The sequence below is a fragment of the Sceloporus occidentalis genome, unplaced genomic scaffold (genome assembly GCF_023333645.1).
Source record: "Sceloporus occidentalis isolate IW3139 unplaced genomic scaffold, rSceOcc1.0.p SCAF_33, whole genome shotgun sequence".
NCBI lineage: Eukaryota > Metazoa > Chordata > Lepidosauria > Squamata > Phrynosomatidae > Sceloporus > Sceloporus occidentalis.
The window spans coordinates 1,146,603-1,165,378 of NW_028317013.1; the positions used below are offsets into that span (position 1 = coordinate 1,146,603).

The 18,776-nt window shown below is 40.0% G+C and overlaps 1 protein-coding gene across 1 annotated transcript; it reads right to left on the reverse strand.

Moving 5' to 3' along the window:
* Positions 1-1,820: 1,820 nt before the first annotated feature.
* LOC149298313 (tetraspanin-2-like) lies at positions 1,821-18,410 on the reverse strand. Its single transcript, XM_089487493.1, has 7 exons — positions 18,353-18,410; positions 14,058-14,155; positions 13,190-13,264; positions 12,199-12,294; positions 9,333-9,413; positions 8,469-8,552; positions 1,821-1,886 (listed from the first exon to the last, which is right to left on the reverse strand). Exons 1-7 carry the CDS (start codon positions 18,408-18,410, stop codon positions 1,821-1,823), a joined length of 558 nt encoding a protein of 185 aa, XP_089343619.1.
* Between the last annotated feature and the right edge of the window lie 366 nt (positions 18,411-18,776).

Sequence of the window (18,776 nt, forward strand, 5' to 3'; positions counted from 1 at the left end):
TAAAACTTTTTTTCCTATAGGGTCGTCTTATATTCAGGCTTTTTCTTTTTTTCCTAAATTAATATTCAGATTTGGGGGGTTGTTTTATAATCAGGGTTGTCTTTTAACGAGCAAATACGCTATTTTCTATAATAAATTATTTCTTATTATATATTTTGTGTGGGTACACTAGACATTTAAAATGGCATCATGGTTGAATAGACACATGAAAATGTTAACATAAGAAAATATAACTTTCAAATATTTATTGCAGCCAAATAAAAAATGTACATAGTTAACCTAGTCATTTTACATTAATTGTAATATTTTTAAATATTATCAATATTTAAAAACAAGAGGGGACAAATGCATGACAAAACAGTGATACATCAAGATTTATTTTAAAGGGACAGCAATGCAAAATAAGTACAGCTTATATCAGAGTCTATATTTTTAGCATTTTAAATGTGTTAATATAATTTATTTCTGTGTGCAAAACCAAAACACAGAAATTATCTTTTTGTAACCAAATAAATTTTAAAGGAACATAGAGTATATATTTGGCTGCACATTGTTTTGTTTTGTATATAACATATTAACACAACATATAGGCAGCTTCCTAAAGGGATGCCCCATCCGGCATATGAATCACAATAACTGTGTCACATTTTCCCCACACAAATGCATGTGGAGAGTCATCAAATCCCTTTTAATGCATTCCTCTCTACCCTTCACCCCACCATCTTGGCTATAAGAAGATGTGAATGCATATCCTGCGAATTTCATGCATGATATACTCAATACCAGCTCTGTCTCAAGCCGGAGTTCTGGGGACTCTGAGACCCCATGCACAGGAAGCAAGCAGTGCTTTCTTTCCATAGATTGGCTGTTTTATGCAGGCATAACTGGTGCAAATAGTGGGTCATTGTGCTACAGTCTTATATACAATTAAGTGTGTGTCTGTGTTTCTTTCCTTTACAGGATAATAAGGTACTAAAATAACCATTCTTCATTGGTGGGGCTATATGGAGTCCTAGTGCTTTCTGTGTAGCAAAACCCTTTTAGGCAAACCCCATCACTTTATTTTAAGGAGATTAAAAAAACAGCCAATATACATTAAGGTAGGGTCCATGGCTGATAAAGCATGACAAACATTGGAGTCTTATATCAGCTAAAAGCTTGTCAATGCAAATTAGAATAGATTGCAACACCCAGTAAAGACAGGGCAATTGAAGGTTTTGCTTTAAGTAACAATCTCTGCTGACAATACAGATGAGCCACTTTAGTGAGCAACAACATTGCCCTTGAACCAATTACATCATTACACTTTAGGGGCGACCAAAGTCAGTAAAGGTAGCTATTGACTTGCTGAGTCTGATAGTTGTTGGGTTTTTAGAAAAGCTAGAGCACTGTCCTCACAGACCTGGAACCAAGAACCTTAAAAGACAGGTAGGCTTCAGTTCCTCTGGTCAGAGATCTATGGTGAGGATATAAAACCTTTGGAAATCTACAATTGTGGACTTGTAGTTAAAAGCACCTTAGGTGTTAATCTATATGTATAACGGTATAGACATTTCATTGATAAAATACTAAACAAAAACACTGTCATTTTCAGTGAATTTGCCTCTTTAAAACAAAAACCATAAGAAAAAAATCTAGAAAATAAAGCATTTGGCATCAGCTAAATGTAACGGTTCATACTGTAACACATTGCATAGCTTTATACAAAGCACAACTTAAAATACTCTGCTAGTAAGAGTTTTTTCTTCAGACAGCTGCAGAACAGTCCCTGTGCCAGCAGGTGGCGATCATGTACAGTTTCACAGAGCAAGTGGTCTGGGTCACAGCATATCTCTTGAGTTCCGAATAGCACAACAAAGAACCATGCTGAATATCATACCAAAAATCTGTTAAAAATAAAAAACACAGGTTACATGATTTTTTTGAGCTACTTAGCATTAAGTGATAAATTACATATTTCAAATTATGGGAAAAAAAATGAAAGTGGACAATCCAAATTATTTATTTACACCTGCATTTTAAGAATATGACACTGATATATAATACATATATTATGGGATATACCAAACTAATTTAGAAAAAAAGTATCCACACAATGCTCGAGCAGCTAGACAAAATAATTATTATAATTACAATTTTAATGTAAGCATTCTGTACCTTTCGTTTAACAAAATCTTGCATACAACTTCTTTCACATGACATGAGATACACTGGTTATTATGCTTCTGTAGAACACGTTTCAGATTTACCTTTGCTTTGCGCTCTTTTCATTACATTTTCATTTTAATGTAATCTTAATTTCTATATAATTTTTAGTAAGACTTTAGGGAGTGTATCAGATAAAGTATTGTTTGACAGTTGAATTTTACTTCTTCCAGCAATAGTTGGATTGTGACCTCTATTGATAAACTGTGTACCCCCTTTTCTATTCTGTACCCCATTTCTACCAAGGTCAGATCTCCTTGGCCATCCCTAGGAAAAGAGGAAAGGGGACCAAAAGGCTATCACAACTTCCCCACCAAAAAGATCTTGCCTTGGCCTTTGTATCCTAAGATTACCCGATACTTGACCTTTGCCCCTGACCCCTCTCGTGTCTCCTGATCTGATCTACCATTGCTGACCTTCGAACCCTCGACCTCCCCAATCTCCAGCATCCCAAACCTGGCTTTACTCCACGCTGATCTGACCTCCCCAATCCGGACATCAGCACGCATACTGACCATCCTCTTCTCTCAGTACTAGTGGCTGTGTGTCCAACTCCTGCATTCACACATTTGCTAGCAATATTGCATATCAGAATCCTCGCCTGATTGCTAACGTGACACAGGCTGATCAATAGACACAAAGACATGCCATAAATGTCTATTAAGGGAGGCCTCCCCCTAAAGACATTCATGCAGGCTAAAGGACTGTGCTGCTGCAGACACCGCCACAGAGCATCAGGGCAGAGGAGACTTCACTTGCAGTGTGTTTGAACAGGCTTTAAATGGCTTAGAATATATATATACACACACACATATATATATATACACACAGATATATATATATATTTACTCACAGAGTCCATTGCACACCATTCCAAATATTCCAAGCCCGGTGCTAGTAACCAGCAGTTTCCATGTATGTCCTGATGAAAGTCAGTAATGACTGAAACGTCGACTTGACTTTGAATAAAATGAAATTGTCTATTTAAAGACCTGGAGTGCTGACCATCTTTTTGAAAGTGTTTTATATATATATATACACACATATATATATATATATATATTACACACATATATATATATATATATATATATATATATATATACATATACACACACATATATATATATACACACATATATATATATACACACATATATATATATATATATATACACACATATATATATACACACACATATATATATACACACATATATATATACACACATATATATACACACGCATATATATATACACACATATATATACACACATATATATACACACACATATATATATATATACACACATATATATACATATATATATATACATATATATATATATATATACACACACACATATATATATACATATATATATACATATATATACACATATACGGTATATACATATATATACACATATGCTGGAACCTGGGCATCATATTAATGTGATTACAGCCTCCCTATGCCATGCTATTCCCCCCCCCTTACACATCCATGCCATCACACACACACTCATTCACAAACATTCAGCATAAAACCCATCACTCTCACACACTTACTAATCCACTCTCACTTAATGTTTTCCTACCTTTCCTCTGTTAGTTACTTTTCCTCCTCCTCTTCGTTCTTCCTCTTGACTCTTCTTCTTCTTCTGTGTCCTGTCCTTCCGGTGCAGTAAAGAAGGTGGGCGTGGCTTCAGTGCTGTGTGCCGGGATCTGACATCAAATCCCGACGCACAGCATCAGTTGCCGCGCGCATAGCAAGGGAGCAGGATCGGAGGTCTGTATTAACAGACCTCCCGCTCCCTTGATTGATTTTAAGCTGGTTGGGGTGAGATTTTTGATCTCCCCAACCGAGCTTGCTCCTCCAGCGGTGGACATTAATGTCCGTATCTGGAGGAGTGCCAGCGTCACCCTGGACGGACTGCCCACCCCCCCCCCCAGCTCCCCGTTAGGTACTGTGCGCACAATGTTAGGACGTGTGCGCTCCCTCGAAAAGTTATGTGTGCGCGCACAAGCGCACAGCTTAGAGGGAACACTGGCTGCGTGTTGAGTTATTTTAAAGGGAAAGCAAATTTACTCTGTTATACAGGCTGTACACTCACTACTTTACATTGTAGCAGAGTGTCATTTCTTCAGTGTTATCACAAGAAAAGAAATAATAAAATATTTACAAAAATGTGAGCAGTGTACTCACTTTTGTGAGATACTGTATGTCATTATTTAAAGATAAACTTAATTGAGTCACTTGTATTATAGCAGGTATATTAACCATAATACACTTGTAGCAAAATAACTAAATGAGAGTCATATATAAATATGATCACAGCAGTATAGAATATGAAGAAGTTGGCTGTGACCCTGAAATTTGCCTCTTTACCCTGACACCCTGTGATTGGGGTAAAAAACCTCACATTCAGGCTCAAACCCTGAGAGTTCTCAGGCGTGCCTACAATTGCTGCTCTCTTAATCTTCAGAAATGCTCAGCCAATTTACTCTCCTTCCTATTTCCCATCTCAAACATGGCATGTCTTAACCTTGCTACCTCTCTCTCTCTATAACTTCACCTCACACCTGCTCTACTAAGGCTTACCGTATTTCCCCATGTATAAGATGCTCCCATGTAAAAGACACACCTTAATTTTGAGGCCAAAAAATTACACTTCTATCATGCCCCGGTTCCAGGATGAGTGTGATGTTAGCTGTGCTGGAATCTGGGTATGCCTGGGCATGATAGGAGTGTTATTGCTGTTAGCAATCATGTATATTTAATATAGCAATCACACTCCTATCATGCACAAGCAGCCAACACATGCACATCACTTTGAGTCTCCCTGTGCCCTGCCCCCCCCACTTACACATCCATGCTATCACACACATATTCATTCAATCCCCCATTCACGCAGACTAATACACCCTCCCCGACCCTTACCTGAACTGTAGATCTTCCGGTACCACTCGCAGACTTGCTCAAACTCTGAGTGAACTTCTCTTGTCCCGGCCAGGGGAGCAGGTCCAGGAACGGAGTCATGTGATGTACATTCATGTGACTCCACTGGATTCCTGTGTCTCCTCGACGGAACAAGAGAAGCTGCTGAGCAAGCGGTGGTAAAAAACAAAATCTACAACCACTGTATATGACGCACACTGTTTTTACACCAAATTTACACCAATTTTTTTCTAAAAAAAGGTGCGTCTTATACATGGGGAAATACAATACATTTCCAACCCCAGCACGCAACACTACCCCACACCTTTGTCGCTGTTACGCACTGCTGAACATAGTTGGCAGAAGTCTCTATGATTTCCTGCACTATAAATTCATGCTACGTTCCCACTACTCTGCTCTCAACTTTGCTAAGTAAACCTACTTATCCTTTCCCTGTCTCGTAACCCTAAACACCTCTTCAATTTCCTTCTTCACTCTATCACAACTACTAACTAACCTTACTGCTCCTGACGTTGCTACATACAATTGTGATCAAAAGTGTGCACACATTTCTTTTATTTCTTATGAGATTCATATAACAGAATGGCACAACCAAAACACGGCAACAAAGAAAAAAATGAAACGGCCCCTGTTCAAAAGTCTGCATACCCTTAGTTCTTAATATTGTGTATTGCCCCCTTTAGCATCAATGACAGCGTGCAGTCTTTTGTAATAATTGTCTATGAGGCCCCACATTTTTGCTGGTATAGCTGCCCATTTTTCGTGGAAAAATGCCTTCTGGTCATGCAAAGTCCTTGGTCGTCTTGCACGTTTGAGATCTCCCCAGAGTGGCTTGATGATATTAAGGTCAGGAGACTGTGATGGCCACTCCAAAATCTTCACCTTTTACTGTTGTAACCATTGGAGGGTCAACTTGGCCTTGTGCTTAGGGTAATTGTCGTGCTGGAAAGTCTAAGAGCGCCCCATGACCAGCTTTTGTGTGAAAGAACGCAAATTGTCTGCCGGTATGTTTCTGATAACATGCTGCATTCATCTTCCCATCAATTTTTTTACCTTGTTAGGCAGACTGTCAGCCAGTCGCAGGGGATACAAGGGGTTCTGTCTGTACCCCACGATGCATGACAGGTAGTGGGATGGTACAGACAGGCGGAATGAAACACAGCACAGGCAGAATACTTTGAAAGGCACTGTATTAATGAAGGTGACAGGAACAGCAAGTACAGGCAGTAAGTCTCTAGGCAGGATGACCACTGGCAGGGCGGACAGCAGGAAGCCCACTGGCAGGGCGGACGGCAGGAAGCCCACTGGCAGGGCGGACGGCATGATGCCCACTGGCAGGGCAGACGGCAGGATCAACACGGGGTCAGGTACATGGCCAGGGCCAGGGCCAGGGCCAGGGCCAAAGCAGAGCGGTCCAAACACTTTAATGCAAAGGCCCTGACTGAAGGGCAGGGCAGGTCTTTTAAAGGCAGGGCTTCACTCAGGTAATAAGGCTCAGCTGTACCTGGTAAGGAGGGTGGCCACTAGTGGTAGCAGATGGACATGACAGCAAGATAATTATGCATGGTCCGGGCTAGCAGGGTGGAATCCTGACACAGACTTATCTTCCTCACCCACAGCTTGAATTGTAGGTTGAATTGTTATGTACTAATTTTTATGTCATGTTTACCCAGTGTTGAAAGCTATGGAATGCGATTGTGCTATATAAAACAATAATAATAAAATATTTGCGACCAAACATTCGAAACGTATGGAATTAAATCCAGGCTCGCTGTCCGGTGTTTCAAAATTTGCATGCAGCATGTGTTGAAGGTTTAAAGTTATCTGTCATCCCTAAATGTGTAACTGACAAGTGCGTGCAACGTATATGACACGTAACAGAATTGTGTACCTGACATGTATATCTCACATCTGAGGTTACTGTTACACGAAATATGTAGTATCTGTCCAAATAAACACACTTCTGCTTATTAATGGCTTGTTTTGTAACAAACATGTAGTTCCTCAAAAACTACAATTAATCACTTTCTCACACAGAGATGCAGTTAATGACAAAGCAGTGTAGAAAATACATTTTCTATGCTTCAGTGTAGCAGAGCCTGTCCTGGTGTGTGTTTGGGTGTCGGTTTGGCACAGCCTGTCCTGGTGTGTGTGTGTTTGGGTCTCGGTGTGACAGAGCCTGTCCTGGTGTGTGTTTTGGTGTCGGTGTGGCAGAGCCTGTCCTGGTATGTGTGTTTGGGTGTCGGTGTGGCAGAGCCTATACTGGTGTGTGTGTCTTTGGGGGTCGGTGTGGCAGAGCCTGTCCTGGTATGTTTTTGGTCATCTGTTTCCTGGCACTTTATTTTCTGAAGGAATAAATTGAACTATTTAATTTTTACTAATCCAGAGATAAAATGCCCTCCTGAATTTGTAGTCACTTCAGTGGACAAAACATTCTAGGCCCAGAAATCAGTGAGAGGAAAAGTGAAGGTTTTGTGTTATTTACTCTATTTCAATCTGCATATTTTATTGAAAAGGATTAGTGGCGCTAAATTGTGGCTTCGGGTGTATCATGACTTTTTTAGTGTACTGATGTACTGCCAATCCCATCACACATCTGCCTAGCACTGATGTCATCTTTATCCAGTACACATGGATGCAGAGGAGTTAACATTCTGTCTATTCCCAGGTACTTATTAGGGTCTTTTAACACTTTTGGTTCCTGAAATTTTGATAATAATGTGATATTCTGTTGTTGTAAAAGAACAATTTAATATAGTTTTAAAAATAATGATTTATAGCTATTTGGATGGTAAATAGCGTGGCTCAGATAGGCGTGTGTAAAGGGTGTGGCATGTGGGCACTAGAGCTCGACCACACGATACAATACATGGGGCTGGTGTCCAAATATTTCCAGGGCTGCTTTTCATTCCCAGTCCGGCCCTGATTACAAATACTACAGGGAAGCACTTTATAGGTGGTGGTCAGCAACATATAAAAATGACAAGGCTGGAAAGTGTCGCTTGAACCTTTATGGAATAACAGCTTTGTAAGCAAGGTACTTAGAAGATACCTGTAAGATACATTGAAACTAAAGAACACATACGACAAGATGCAGGGGGTTGAGGCACAACACATAACATAGAAATAAGCCTAGTGTATCTTTTTTCACACAAAGTAATTGATATTTAGGTTACAGAGTCCCTTTTATTATGAGCGGTTGCATCTCCAGGAAGTGAATGCATTCTTTACTGTCCATTAGCTGGTGAGATCATGCTTTTCTTTTATTATTCACTATTTCTGCTGCAAAGGTAAAATACTTACAGTTATACCAGCTGTGGTGATTGCGAGAATTCCCACTATCTGGAAACCGTGGTTAAACTGTTTGTCAATCTCTTGTAAGCAGTCCTATAACATGCCAAAAATAAGGTATTTTAGTTGGATGAGGTAGGGGTGCACAAAATCAAATATACACCTGGTGATCAGGATCAGTAAGATCTGGGCCCCAGGTCTGGTAGACTGTGATATATCCAATGTCTCAAGAGACTGGAGACATTCATTGAATTTAATATACTGTGATTGTATTCTTTTTGGTTTTCAGACAGGTGTAGGGACTTAAAAATCCCTTGATGATCACACAAGGCTCTGTGGACTACATAGCACTTTACATAGGCCTACAAGGCTCTGTGGACTACATAGGTACTTTATTCAATTTAGTGTCTTTAAATAGACACTGCTTTTCATTAGTGTCTCCACCTGACTTGCAGACCTTACATCCTGCTTTTATACTTGTCTGCCATACAACCTACAGGCCAATCTAAACATATGTTAAGAACAATAAGGATGTGGAATTTTCTGCCTGCAGAGTCTGTACAGATGTTTAAATAGCAACTGGATGAATACTTACAAAAACATAATATTCAGGGATATAATTGTTAAATTATGCAGAAATAGCTTCTGGATCCAAGCGAGACCTGACTGCCATTCTAGGGTGAAGAAGGAATTTTTTCCCCCCTAGTTTGTGGCAAAATTGTAAAGAGCTACAAACTGGGTTTTTTGCCTTCTTTTGGATCAACAGCAACAGCAAATAACAGAATTGGAAAACCTGGACTTGATGGACGCATATAGACATCTTGAGCAACTTACAGGTATATTCAGTTTGGCAAATTAGGCTCATAAATTACATACCTTGTGTTCTTGGTGGTCAGGATGACACAAGCTGCCCACATGCTTAACACTTTCAGGGTCTTGATTTCCGCAGCATTGCATCTTAAAAACAGAATAGAAATATAGTTTGTATCTTGGGTTCTTATCATTATAATACCTAAAATGAATAACATAAAAGATTGCAACTCATTGCCTCTTTATCACTATTATATTAGTATGGTTTAACTTCTCACATGTCAAAGAGAGGAGTAATGCATTGTTTTTATCCCTTGTAGGGCTTTGGACTTTGACCAACCTACCACTTGTCTGTTTAATTTATTCTCTGTACGATAAATCTAGAGTGTGGGATTTTGTTAGCACAATTTCCTTCCTTAGCAATGCTTAATAATGAAATGGTAACAAACCTTGTGCCCTTATTTCCGTGTCTCTGCCTAAAAGCTAAAAAACACAACATAGCACATACACGATCAACAATGATGATCTAGCACATACTATGTCATAGTGGCCTCCTCTACTCCAATGATACTCATACAGTGTAATAATACAGTTTTGTGATAGTACATTTTGTATTATTCAAGCATTATGTCTTTGCCTAGAATTCTTAAAGTGCATTGTATTTGTAGACATGTCCTTTATTTTTATCCTGTGTCTCTTTGTGAGCGCCAATGTGTGATGGATAGTATATTGACTTTGACTGGGTGGCTATGTTAAAAAGAGCAAGTCATCTTAAAAGGCACATGTACCAAAACAGCTAGGTAAACTGATATCCAAAATCTGATTGTTACACCTGGCCCTTTGAAACTTACCACAAACCATAACAGAAAAAGCAACCTATTCTTTTTCAGAAATTTCAATGGAATACCTTATTTTACGCATTATAAGATCCTTAATATATGTGACTCTCCAGAGGTTCTTAGCCAGAGGAATGATGTAAAGACATTTGACACTAACAACATTATCTGCTATTCCTCTTATTGGAAGCATTAAGATGCTAAAATGAGATCTTTGAAAAAAAGATGAGTTGCAGGCTAATTTTAATTTACTTCTTCATTTTGTAGTTATTTGGGATTTTGCTTTTGCATAAACAGTTCCTGGTTTAGGCAACCAATGTGGCTAACCTCTCTCTCTCTCTCTCAACTTCTTATTTCTGGCTCTGTTGCTTGTGTATGTACTGGAAATTTTATAAGGGTTTTTGTTAATTTTTACATGACATTTCTGTAGTAAATGAGCATTCCGAATAGTTTCAGCAACGATAACATGATGGATTTTCTCAGACAAAACAAAACATAAAGAACTGATTTACAATAATGATCTAGAGATGGTATGTGGGAAGCCTTATTATATTAGGCATTATTAAAGCTTTATTATATTATCATATGCTTTGTGTGGCAAAACCTGCAAACTCTTCACGTTGTTACACAGCAGCAGCAAAATGGACAATATTTTTCTGTAAGCACATATGTTATTATATTACTAAATTACACTTTATATTCCATAGCACTCATATTATTTGGTTATGCGTATGGGCCCTTCCAATACCACTAATGTTAAGTTTAAAAAAGCATGAACTATTTAGTCCTCTATTTAGACATCTAATCACTTTTTGTTTTCTGCACTAAGCATCCGTAAAAAGTTGAGAAAAAAAAATAATATAATTATATAAATAAGACCTAAATGAATGGATTTCTTGAGTGAGGCAGGTTCTGCATACTGCTCCACCGCTGACATCTTCAGGAACTACCATGACAAACAAGGTATTATGATGTATGTGTTGGCATTTGTTTCAGTTTTCTGGAAATTTTCTGTGAAAAATTCAGGTGATTGTTTTGATCAACAGAAAATATTTATATATATGTAAATTATAGATATACCAACCAATAACACAGCTGCAACCCACAAAAGACTCTCCAATATCTAACTACAAATTCAACCAAAAAGCGGGTCGCTTGTGTAAAACTAGAAAGAGTAGTAATTTGGGGTCATTTATTTTTTTAAATTGAGGAAATATTAATAGGATTAGTGAGCTTCTGTCTCCTCATCTCATCCTTACTAAGGCTGCCTAAGAATACGTTTTATTAAGCTTTATTTCCCTTGATTCGTTATTCAAGCTATTTAACCCTTAATACATAGGCAGAATAGTCATAAAATACTATAGTAATTGTTTTTTTTTTTATTCTGAGTAACACAATTATCAGTCATTATGATGGAAGATAATTGTCTAGCCTGTGCAACATCACCATATTGTGCCTGCATGATAGATCCTGTCATCATACGCATTGGTTTTAAACCGAATTACAAAGATATTCCATTGACAGTTGAATACATGTATAAGAATGTCTTGTTATTAGGGACTAATAAAGAGGAGTCCTCTACCTCCCCCCTGGGATGATGCAGCTGCCACCCTGTTGAATTATACAGTACAACCACATAGCCTCCTGGTAGCATCCTTTCATTACTTAAAGCTATTAAGGTTGACTTGTTTGAAGCCCGCAATAAAGATAAATATGATGTACCGTATGTAGTAATATAGGGCAAAAACATAGACAGTGTAATACATTTAGTACAGTAATTCTTGTGTATGGCAACATATAGAGGAATATTGGCTACTCAGTTCAGTGAAAAGCTTTTTCTTGACTCAATGTAAAAAGTATTTGTCAAGGACAGAGGTAGAGATGCGCAAGCTGACTGTGCTGTATTCACTCGCAACAGGAAAAGAAAAATACTGAAGCTTGCGCGGACTAAATTGCTGACCAAGAGGAGAAATAGGAGCCGGTTCAGCTCCAGCTCACTCTGGTCCTTTCCTTATAAATTGTGGCTGAATAAGATGTCAGGATTGAGCTGAGCTTTGTCCAACGGCAGGTGGTCCAGTTATAAGCCCATTACTTACTTCACGATGAAAAGAAGACAGAGTTGAATTTGCTTCTTGATTGTTTGGAAAGTTGTTGTAAGCTTTAGAGTAGGATTCTTTTAAGGCTTCTATAGTCTGGAACAAAAATCAAATATAGGCATTGAAATGTATTTATTCTATAATTGCATTGGGGGAAAGGGAAGAATACCTTATGTGATTCATGTTACAGAGTTATTGGAACTTGAAGCATTAGGTGTTTTTTTTCCCTTATCTACCCATATATTACCTTAAATACAACAGAACAAAAGCCACTCAGTTTTGCTAATGCTCCACACCTGATGCCCTGTCCACAAAACAAATATACACCGATCAGCCACCTGCCTAATATTGTGTAGGTCCCCCTTCTGCTGCCAAAAAAGAACTGACCCATCGAGGCATGAAGGTGTGCTGTGGTATCTGGCACCAATACATTAGCAGCAGATCCCTTAAGCCCTGTAAATTGTGAGGTGGGGCCTCCATGGATCGGACTTGTTTGTCCAGCACATCCCACAGATGCTCGATTGGATTGAGATCTGTGGAATTTGGAAGCCTAGTCCACACCTTGAACTTGTTGTTGTGTTCCTCAAAACATTGCTGAACCATTTTTGTTATGTGGCAGGGCGCATTATCCTGCTGAAAGAGGCCAATGCCATCAGGGAATATCGTGTCCCTTGAAAGGGTGTAGATGGTCTGCAACAATGCTTAGGTGGTACGTATCAAAGTAACATCCACATGAAAGTCGCTCAGATCCTTACGCTGGCCCATTCTTCCTGCTTCTAACACTTTGTGGATGAAATATCCACTTGCTAACTGATATATCCCACCCGCTAACAGGTGCCATGATAACAAGATTATCAGTGTTATTTAATTCGCCTGTCAGTGGTCATAATGTTATGGCTGGTCAGTGTATGTAGGATTGTAAAAGCACAAGATGAAACTGTGTCTAGAGACAAAATGAATGACAAAAAGTCACAATTGTTAGACATCTTACCGAGGTTTTACCAAGAAATGCAAAAACTCCAGCAGCTACTTCTGCAGCAAAAATGACCAGTAGGCAGGCAAAGAACTAAAACAGAGAAGAGAGATTTTTTAAAATGACAAACTAGATAACATTAGACCACTATACATAATGGTTTTGAAGATACTTGGCTAGGGAAAGGAAAGGATGTTAAAATCAGTCCTGACACTTTAAGGCTAGCAGTTGAGAAATGATGTACATATTGCCTCCTGTTGGATACACGGCTGCATGCTATGCTTACACGTTTGTAGTGTGCAGCTGTATGTATGCACGCTAGGGACTGGGACTGCTGTTGAATAGTAGTAAGGGTGCATGGGAGGAGTATTTGCCTGCTTTGTCTAATGGCTAGTATGGGCCCGATCTGGTCTATTTAAAGAGACTCTGTCATTATCCCGGCTACTGCAGATGTTCAGACATGTGGTGAAAAATGACAAAAACAGTGTAACAATTAATTTCATGCTCTTCCATTTTTTCCCTGCTAGCAGCCAGATCAACTGCCACCCAAACAAAGGAATAGCTTAACAAAAGCAACTCTATGGCATAATGGGGAGGAATAATCATGCAAACCGTAAGAACATAAACTTAAACTCCCTATGATATACACAACATTTAAGAAATTTTAAGGCAACATTGTATGAGATTATTATGTTTACTGACCTATAAAATGTAGGTTTGGTAATGCTACAGATGCTCTATAAATATAGGCCTGCTGGGGTGCAGCCACCATTATAATGGTAAAGGATGCCCAGATAAAATGTGTATGTAAGACACACTGGCATTCATACTAGAGCACCCCCTTCTATAAAAGCTTTTGCTTTTGTATATTTCGAGCTTTCCTTACCGCTCCAAGCAAACACTGAGATTCACGGGCAGCTCCACAGCAACCAAAGAACCCGATTATCATCATCAACACTCCAGCTCCTATCAAAACATATAACCCTGTACAAGAAGGAAAGAGTAACACATTAACCACAGCTTATTGCCCTAAAATCTCAAGATAATCAATACTTTTTAGTTTGCGCTAGAATAAAGAGGAATTGGGGAGCTATTTTATTAAGGCGTGAGAATTGCGACCAGAATCAGAGGAGTCTCTTTGGACCATGGATCCTGAAAAGCAAACACAAGGCATTTTGGAAAATGTAATGAACCGAGCTATAAAGTTCTTCTGTGCTAAATATTCATTCAAGGCTCTTGAGACAATAGTAAATATCCGAGCTATACTTAAACTAACTTGATTTTTAGCATAGTGACAACAGGAAAAACATTTGAAGAAAGTCTTTGTCTTTCCATCAAAATTAAAAGTAATATAGCCGAAGAGAGACCTCTAAGGGTCCCAAAAGCTATTGTTTTTCAAAATCGAATAGTCTAATAAGATTTAAACACTCCAAATAGATGAACGTCAGCTGTACACCAAGAGCCACGTGCATAAAACAAAAAACAAAGGATAGATCACACAATGCAATTTGACTACCTATAACAGATTGATACAGAAAACAGACAAGAGTTCTACTTATAGAATATCTTCTGGATATAATAGAGATAGGGTGACTCCATAGAGACTCAAGTAAGAGACACTTCACCTATTAAATCAAGAAGATATTCCATGAGTGGATCTCTTGTCTGTTTGCTGTCTCATGGTATTGGGAACTGCAGAACCCATAGAAGAGTTCTTTTTTAAGGAGAGTATTGCTTTGCTGTATAGCTCGGTAATAAGTAACACACACAAAAAAAACAAAACAGAAGACAGATGTATCTGGTCAGGCCCGGACTGGCCATCGGGCACACCGGGCGTTTCCCAGTGGGCCGGGCCACGGCAGGGCCGCATTGACTTAGGGGCTGATGGAGCTGCAGCTCCAGGCCCCTACCCTACCTACGGCCGCATTAACGCAGGGCATAAGGGGCACCTGCCCCTTAAGCCCGCCGCAACTGCGACCGGGTCCGCCACTCTAAGGGGCCGGGAAGTCCCCACCAAGGCCGGCCTTACGGGTCTGCGGCCGCACAGGGTTTAAATTAAAACATCGGGGGTTTTTTAACTTTATTTAACATCCTCCATGTTAAATAAAGTTTTTTTTAACTTTATTTAACATGGAGGATGTTAAATAAAGTTGAAAAAAAACCCCGATGTTTTAATTTAAACCCTGTGCGGCCGCAGACCCGTAAGGCCGGCCTTGGTGGGGGCTTCCCGGCCCCTTAGAGCAGGACCGGCCTTTGGGGTGTGCGACCGCACAGGGTGTCACACTCTAGGGGGCGGTCCGCACCGGGTGCCGCTCATCAGGGGGTGCCAACTTGCGGCACCCGGCACCCCTCCAGAGACGGACAGTAATGTCCGCCGCTGGAGGAGCAGGCTCGCAAGGGAGCGGTATCGGAGGTCTTTAACAGACCTCCGGTTCCCTTGAGTGATTTTAAGCCGGGTTCAACCCGGCTTAAAATCACTCAAGGGAGCCGGAGGTCTGCTAAAGACCTCCGATACCGCTCCCTTGTGATCCGCGCGGCAACAGCTGCTGTGCGCCGGGGTTTGTTGTTAGATCCCGGCGCACAACACTGAAGCCGCGCCCACCGCTGTCCGTGGCCTCTGAACCGGAAGAAGACAGAGAAGACAGAAGAACAGAAGAAGAGGAGCGAAGAGGAGGAAAAGGAGCTGTAAGGAGAAAAGAGGAAAGGTAGGAAAATATTCAGTGAGAGTGGATTAGTATATATGTGTGGATTGGTATATATGTGTGGATTGGTATATATGTGTGGATTGGTATATATGTGTGGATTGGTGTATGTGTGGATTGGTATATACGTGTGGATTGGTATATACGTGTGGATTGGTATATACGTGTGGATTGGTATATATGTGTGGATTGGTATATATGTGTGGATTGGTAAGTGTGTGAGAGTGATGGGTGTTATGCTGTACCATTTCCAATGTCTTTTTCATGATCTAATTATGCTCTAAAAGTACATCATAACTCCCATCACTCTATACTGTTCCATACAGTGGCAGAGCTGGGAGGCAGAGGCCTTGCACCCTCACCGCAGGACTCCTGAAAGGTAAGTGAACTTCAAAGAGGGAGAGGGTAGATAGTTAGGAGGGGGTAGATAGGGAGAAGGGCGTGAGACGGGGGAAAGGGGGTAGATAGGGGGAAAGGGGGTAGAAGGGGAGAAGGGAGTGAGAAGGGGTAGATGGGGCAGAAGGGAGTGAGAAGGGGTAGATAGGGCAATCATACTCCTATCATGCCAAGTCTGCGAGTACATCCTGGAATCTGGGTATGCCTGGGCATGATAGGAATGTGATTGCTGTTAACAATCATATATATATACATATAATATTGTTTTTTAATTGTTTTGTCCTATTTTGGTGTGTTACTTACTTTAAATAAAAGGGTTTTTTTTATGGTGTGGGGAGGTCATATTCGGTTTCGGACAGGTAAATGCTGCATTTTCGGTTTCAGTCCAGAATTCGTTTCGGTGCATCCCTACTACTAAGCCAGACAATGAAGTGGTAGGCCTACACCACAACAATGTTTGGCGTAGTATATAGTGATTGGGGTTATGCTGCACAATTGTCAATGTCTGGCTCAATGTATAGTGATAGGGATTACGCTGTACCACTGTCAATGTGTGCCTCAGTATATAGTGATAGGTGTTATGCTGTACCACCGTCATTGTCTGCCTCAGTATATAGTGGTAGGTGTTATGCTGTACCACCGTCAATTTCTGCCTCAGTATATAGTGATAAGTATTATGCTGTACCACCGTCAATGTCTGCCTCAGTATATAATGATAACAGTGAGAAGAGGCAGAGGTGGTAGATAGTGATACAGGGGATAGATTGCGAAAGGGGAGTTTTGTTACAAGTTTTTATTCCTTTCTTTTTTTGGGATGGGGGGGCACCAGAGGAGTAGTCCGCGCAGGGCGCCAGAACACCTAAGGCCGGCTCTGCCTTAGAGTGGCGGACCCGGTTGCAGTTGCGGCAGGCTTAAGGGGCTCTGCCTTAATGCGGCCATATAGGCCCAGTCAGTCCGGTCCTGACTGGGCCTATTTTAAGGTAGGAGCCTGGAGCTGCAGCTCCATCAGCCCCTAAGTCAATCCTGCCCTGCCACAGGCGCGGTCGCAGTTGCTGCTTGCTCTGGCAACAAGGTAAATAGGGTGAGGGAAGGGGCTGCAGTGAGAAGGGGCAGATAAGATGATGAGAGGGGGTAGTGTGAATGCGTATGAGAATGAATGAATAAATGTGTGGATGAATTGTGTGAATGTGTATGACAATTAATGAATTCATGTGTGGATGAATTGCTTGAATGATTTGTGAGACTGCATTAATGAATGTGTTAATGATTTGTGTGAATGATTAAATGCAAAGATGGTACATGAAGGGTGGGCTTTAACAATAAATAAATAAATAAATATGGGCTGCTCAGGCTTAAATGCCCGGGCCTATTTTTTGTCCCAGTCCGGGCCTGTATCTGGTATAAGATACTAGAACCCCCATACTCCCCAGCAAGTTACTGGTTATAGACTATAATACATAATTGTGTTGCTACCCAACAACTGGTAGCTGGCCCGTGTGTCCAACTTTGCAAACCTCACGACAAGTACTAGCCAAACTTTCCTGGCTAGAATATTCAGATGGAGTTGGATCAAATAAGTAAACCAGATTATTAAAGCTACTTATTCAACTCAGTTCAATGGAAATTTTCTCGCTGTATCAGACATCATAAAATTAATGATGTAATACAACAGATGTTGGTTTTTCAGGCAGGCTGGGACCATACAAAAACCTTTTTAAGTTGCCAGTTGGACAATGCTTTAGGTAATAAAAGGACTTGTAGAAAAGAACACCACAAAGGAGTAAATGCTAAAATCAGTTTACACTTTTTTTTTTTATCTGTGCTCTTTTTTTTTTAGTAGCTTTTAGTACTTTAGTAGCTTTTTGACGATTGTTTCTTACTTGTGGCTTTAGAATGCTCTCTCAAAAAATATTTGTGAGACTTCTGCATACCTATTACCAAACTAAAATCCCACCCCCTTTGTGTAATTGAACTTTGAATAATTGTCTTTTTCTTTGCAGTGGTATTATGTTATTGTTTTTTATTACCGGTATTAACCTCCTTTTTGCTCTGCCCTGATATATATATATATATTACAACTTACGTTGTAAGTAGCTAGCAATGCAATCAATCTCTAGGGTTTCCCTGAGAATTGATGGCATGTTCACACCCTCCTCCTTCTAATTATACTTTGAAGCAGAATTCTATTTTTGCCATTCAGTGAGTAGGGGATTTAATGTTGCCTGCGCTGGCGTCTGCAGTATTTCTGTATCATCTTACAGACAGCATATTTGTCATAAAACGCCTTCAATGTAAAAAATGAAGTCATGTGTTTTGATGGAACTTTCCCTGTGGTATAATTTAACACCGTGTGCGCCAAAGGGTTGTGGTGCACCACTCTTCACAACATGTAAACATGTAATGCTATCTGCTTCGACACTCACTTTTTTTTCCTGCAGTGCAAATTGTAGTACTGACAATGAACAAAAAATATACATGTAATCCTCAAGCAAGTACTGCCCAGAGGG

Bases quoted from the DNA above. Each gene is read 5' to 3' on its own strand.
- LOC149298313 (XM_089487493.1), bottom strand. From the start codon at position 18,410: ATGCCATCAATTCTCAGGGAAACCCTAGAGATTGATTGCATTGCTAGC. The intron at 13,265-14,057 runs GTAAGGAAAGCT...TCTCTGTTTTAG, and splicing joins CTCAGTGTTTGCTTGGAGCG to TTCTTTGCCTGCCTACTGGT. The intron at 8,553-9,332 runs GTATGTAATTTA...GGCATGTTATAG, and splicing joins CTGACCACCAAGAACACAAG to GACTGCTTACAAGAGATTGA.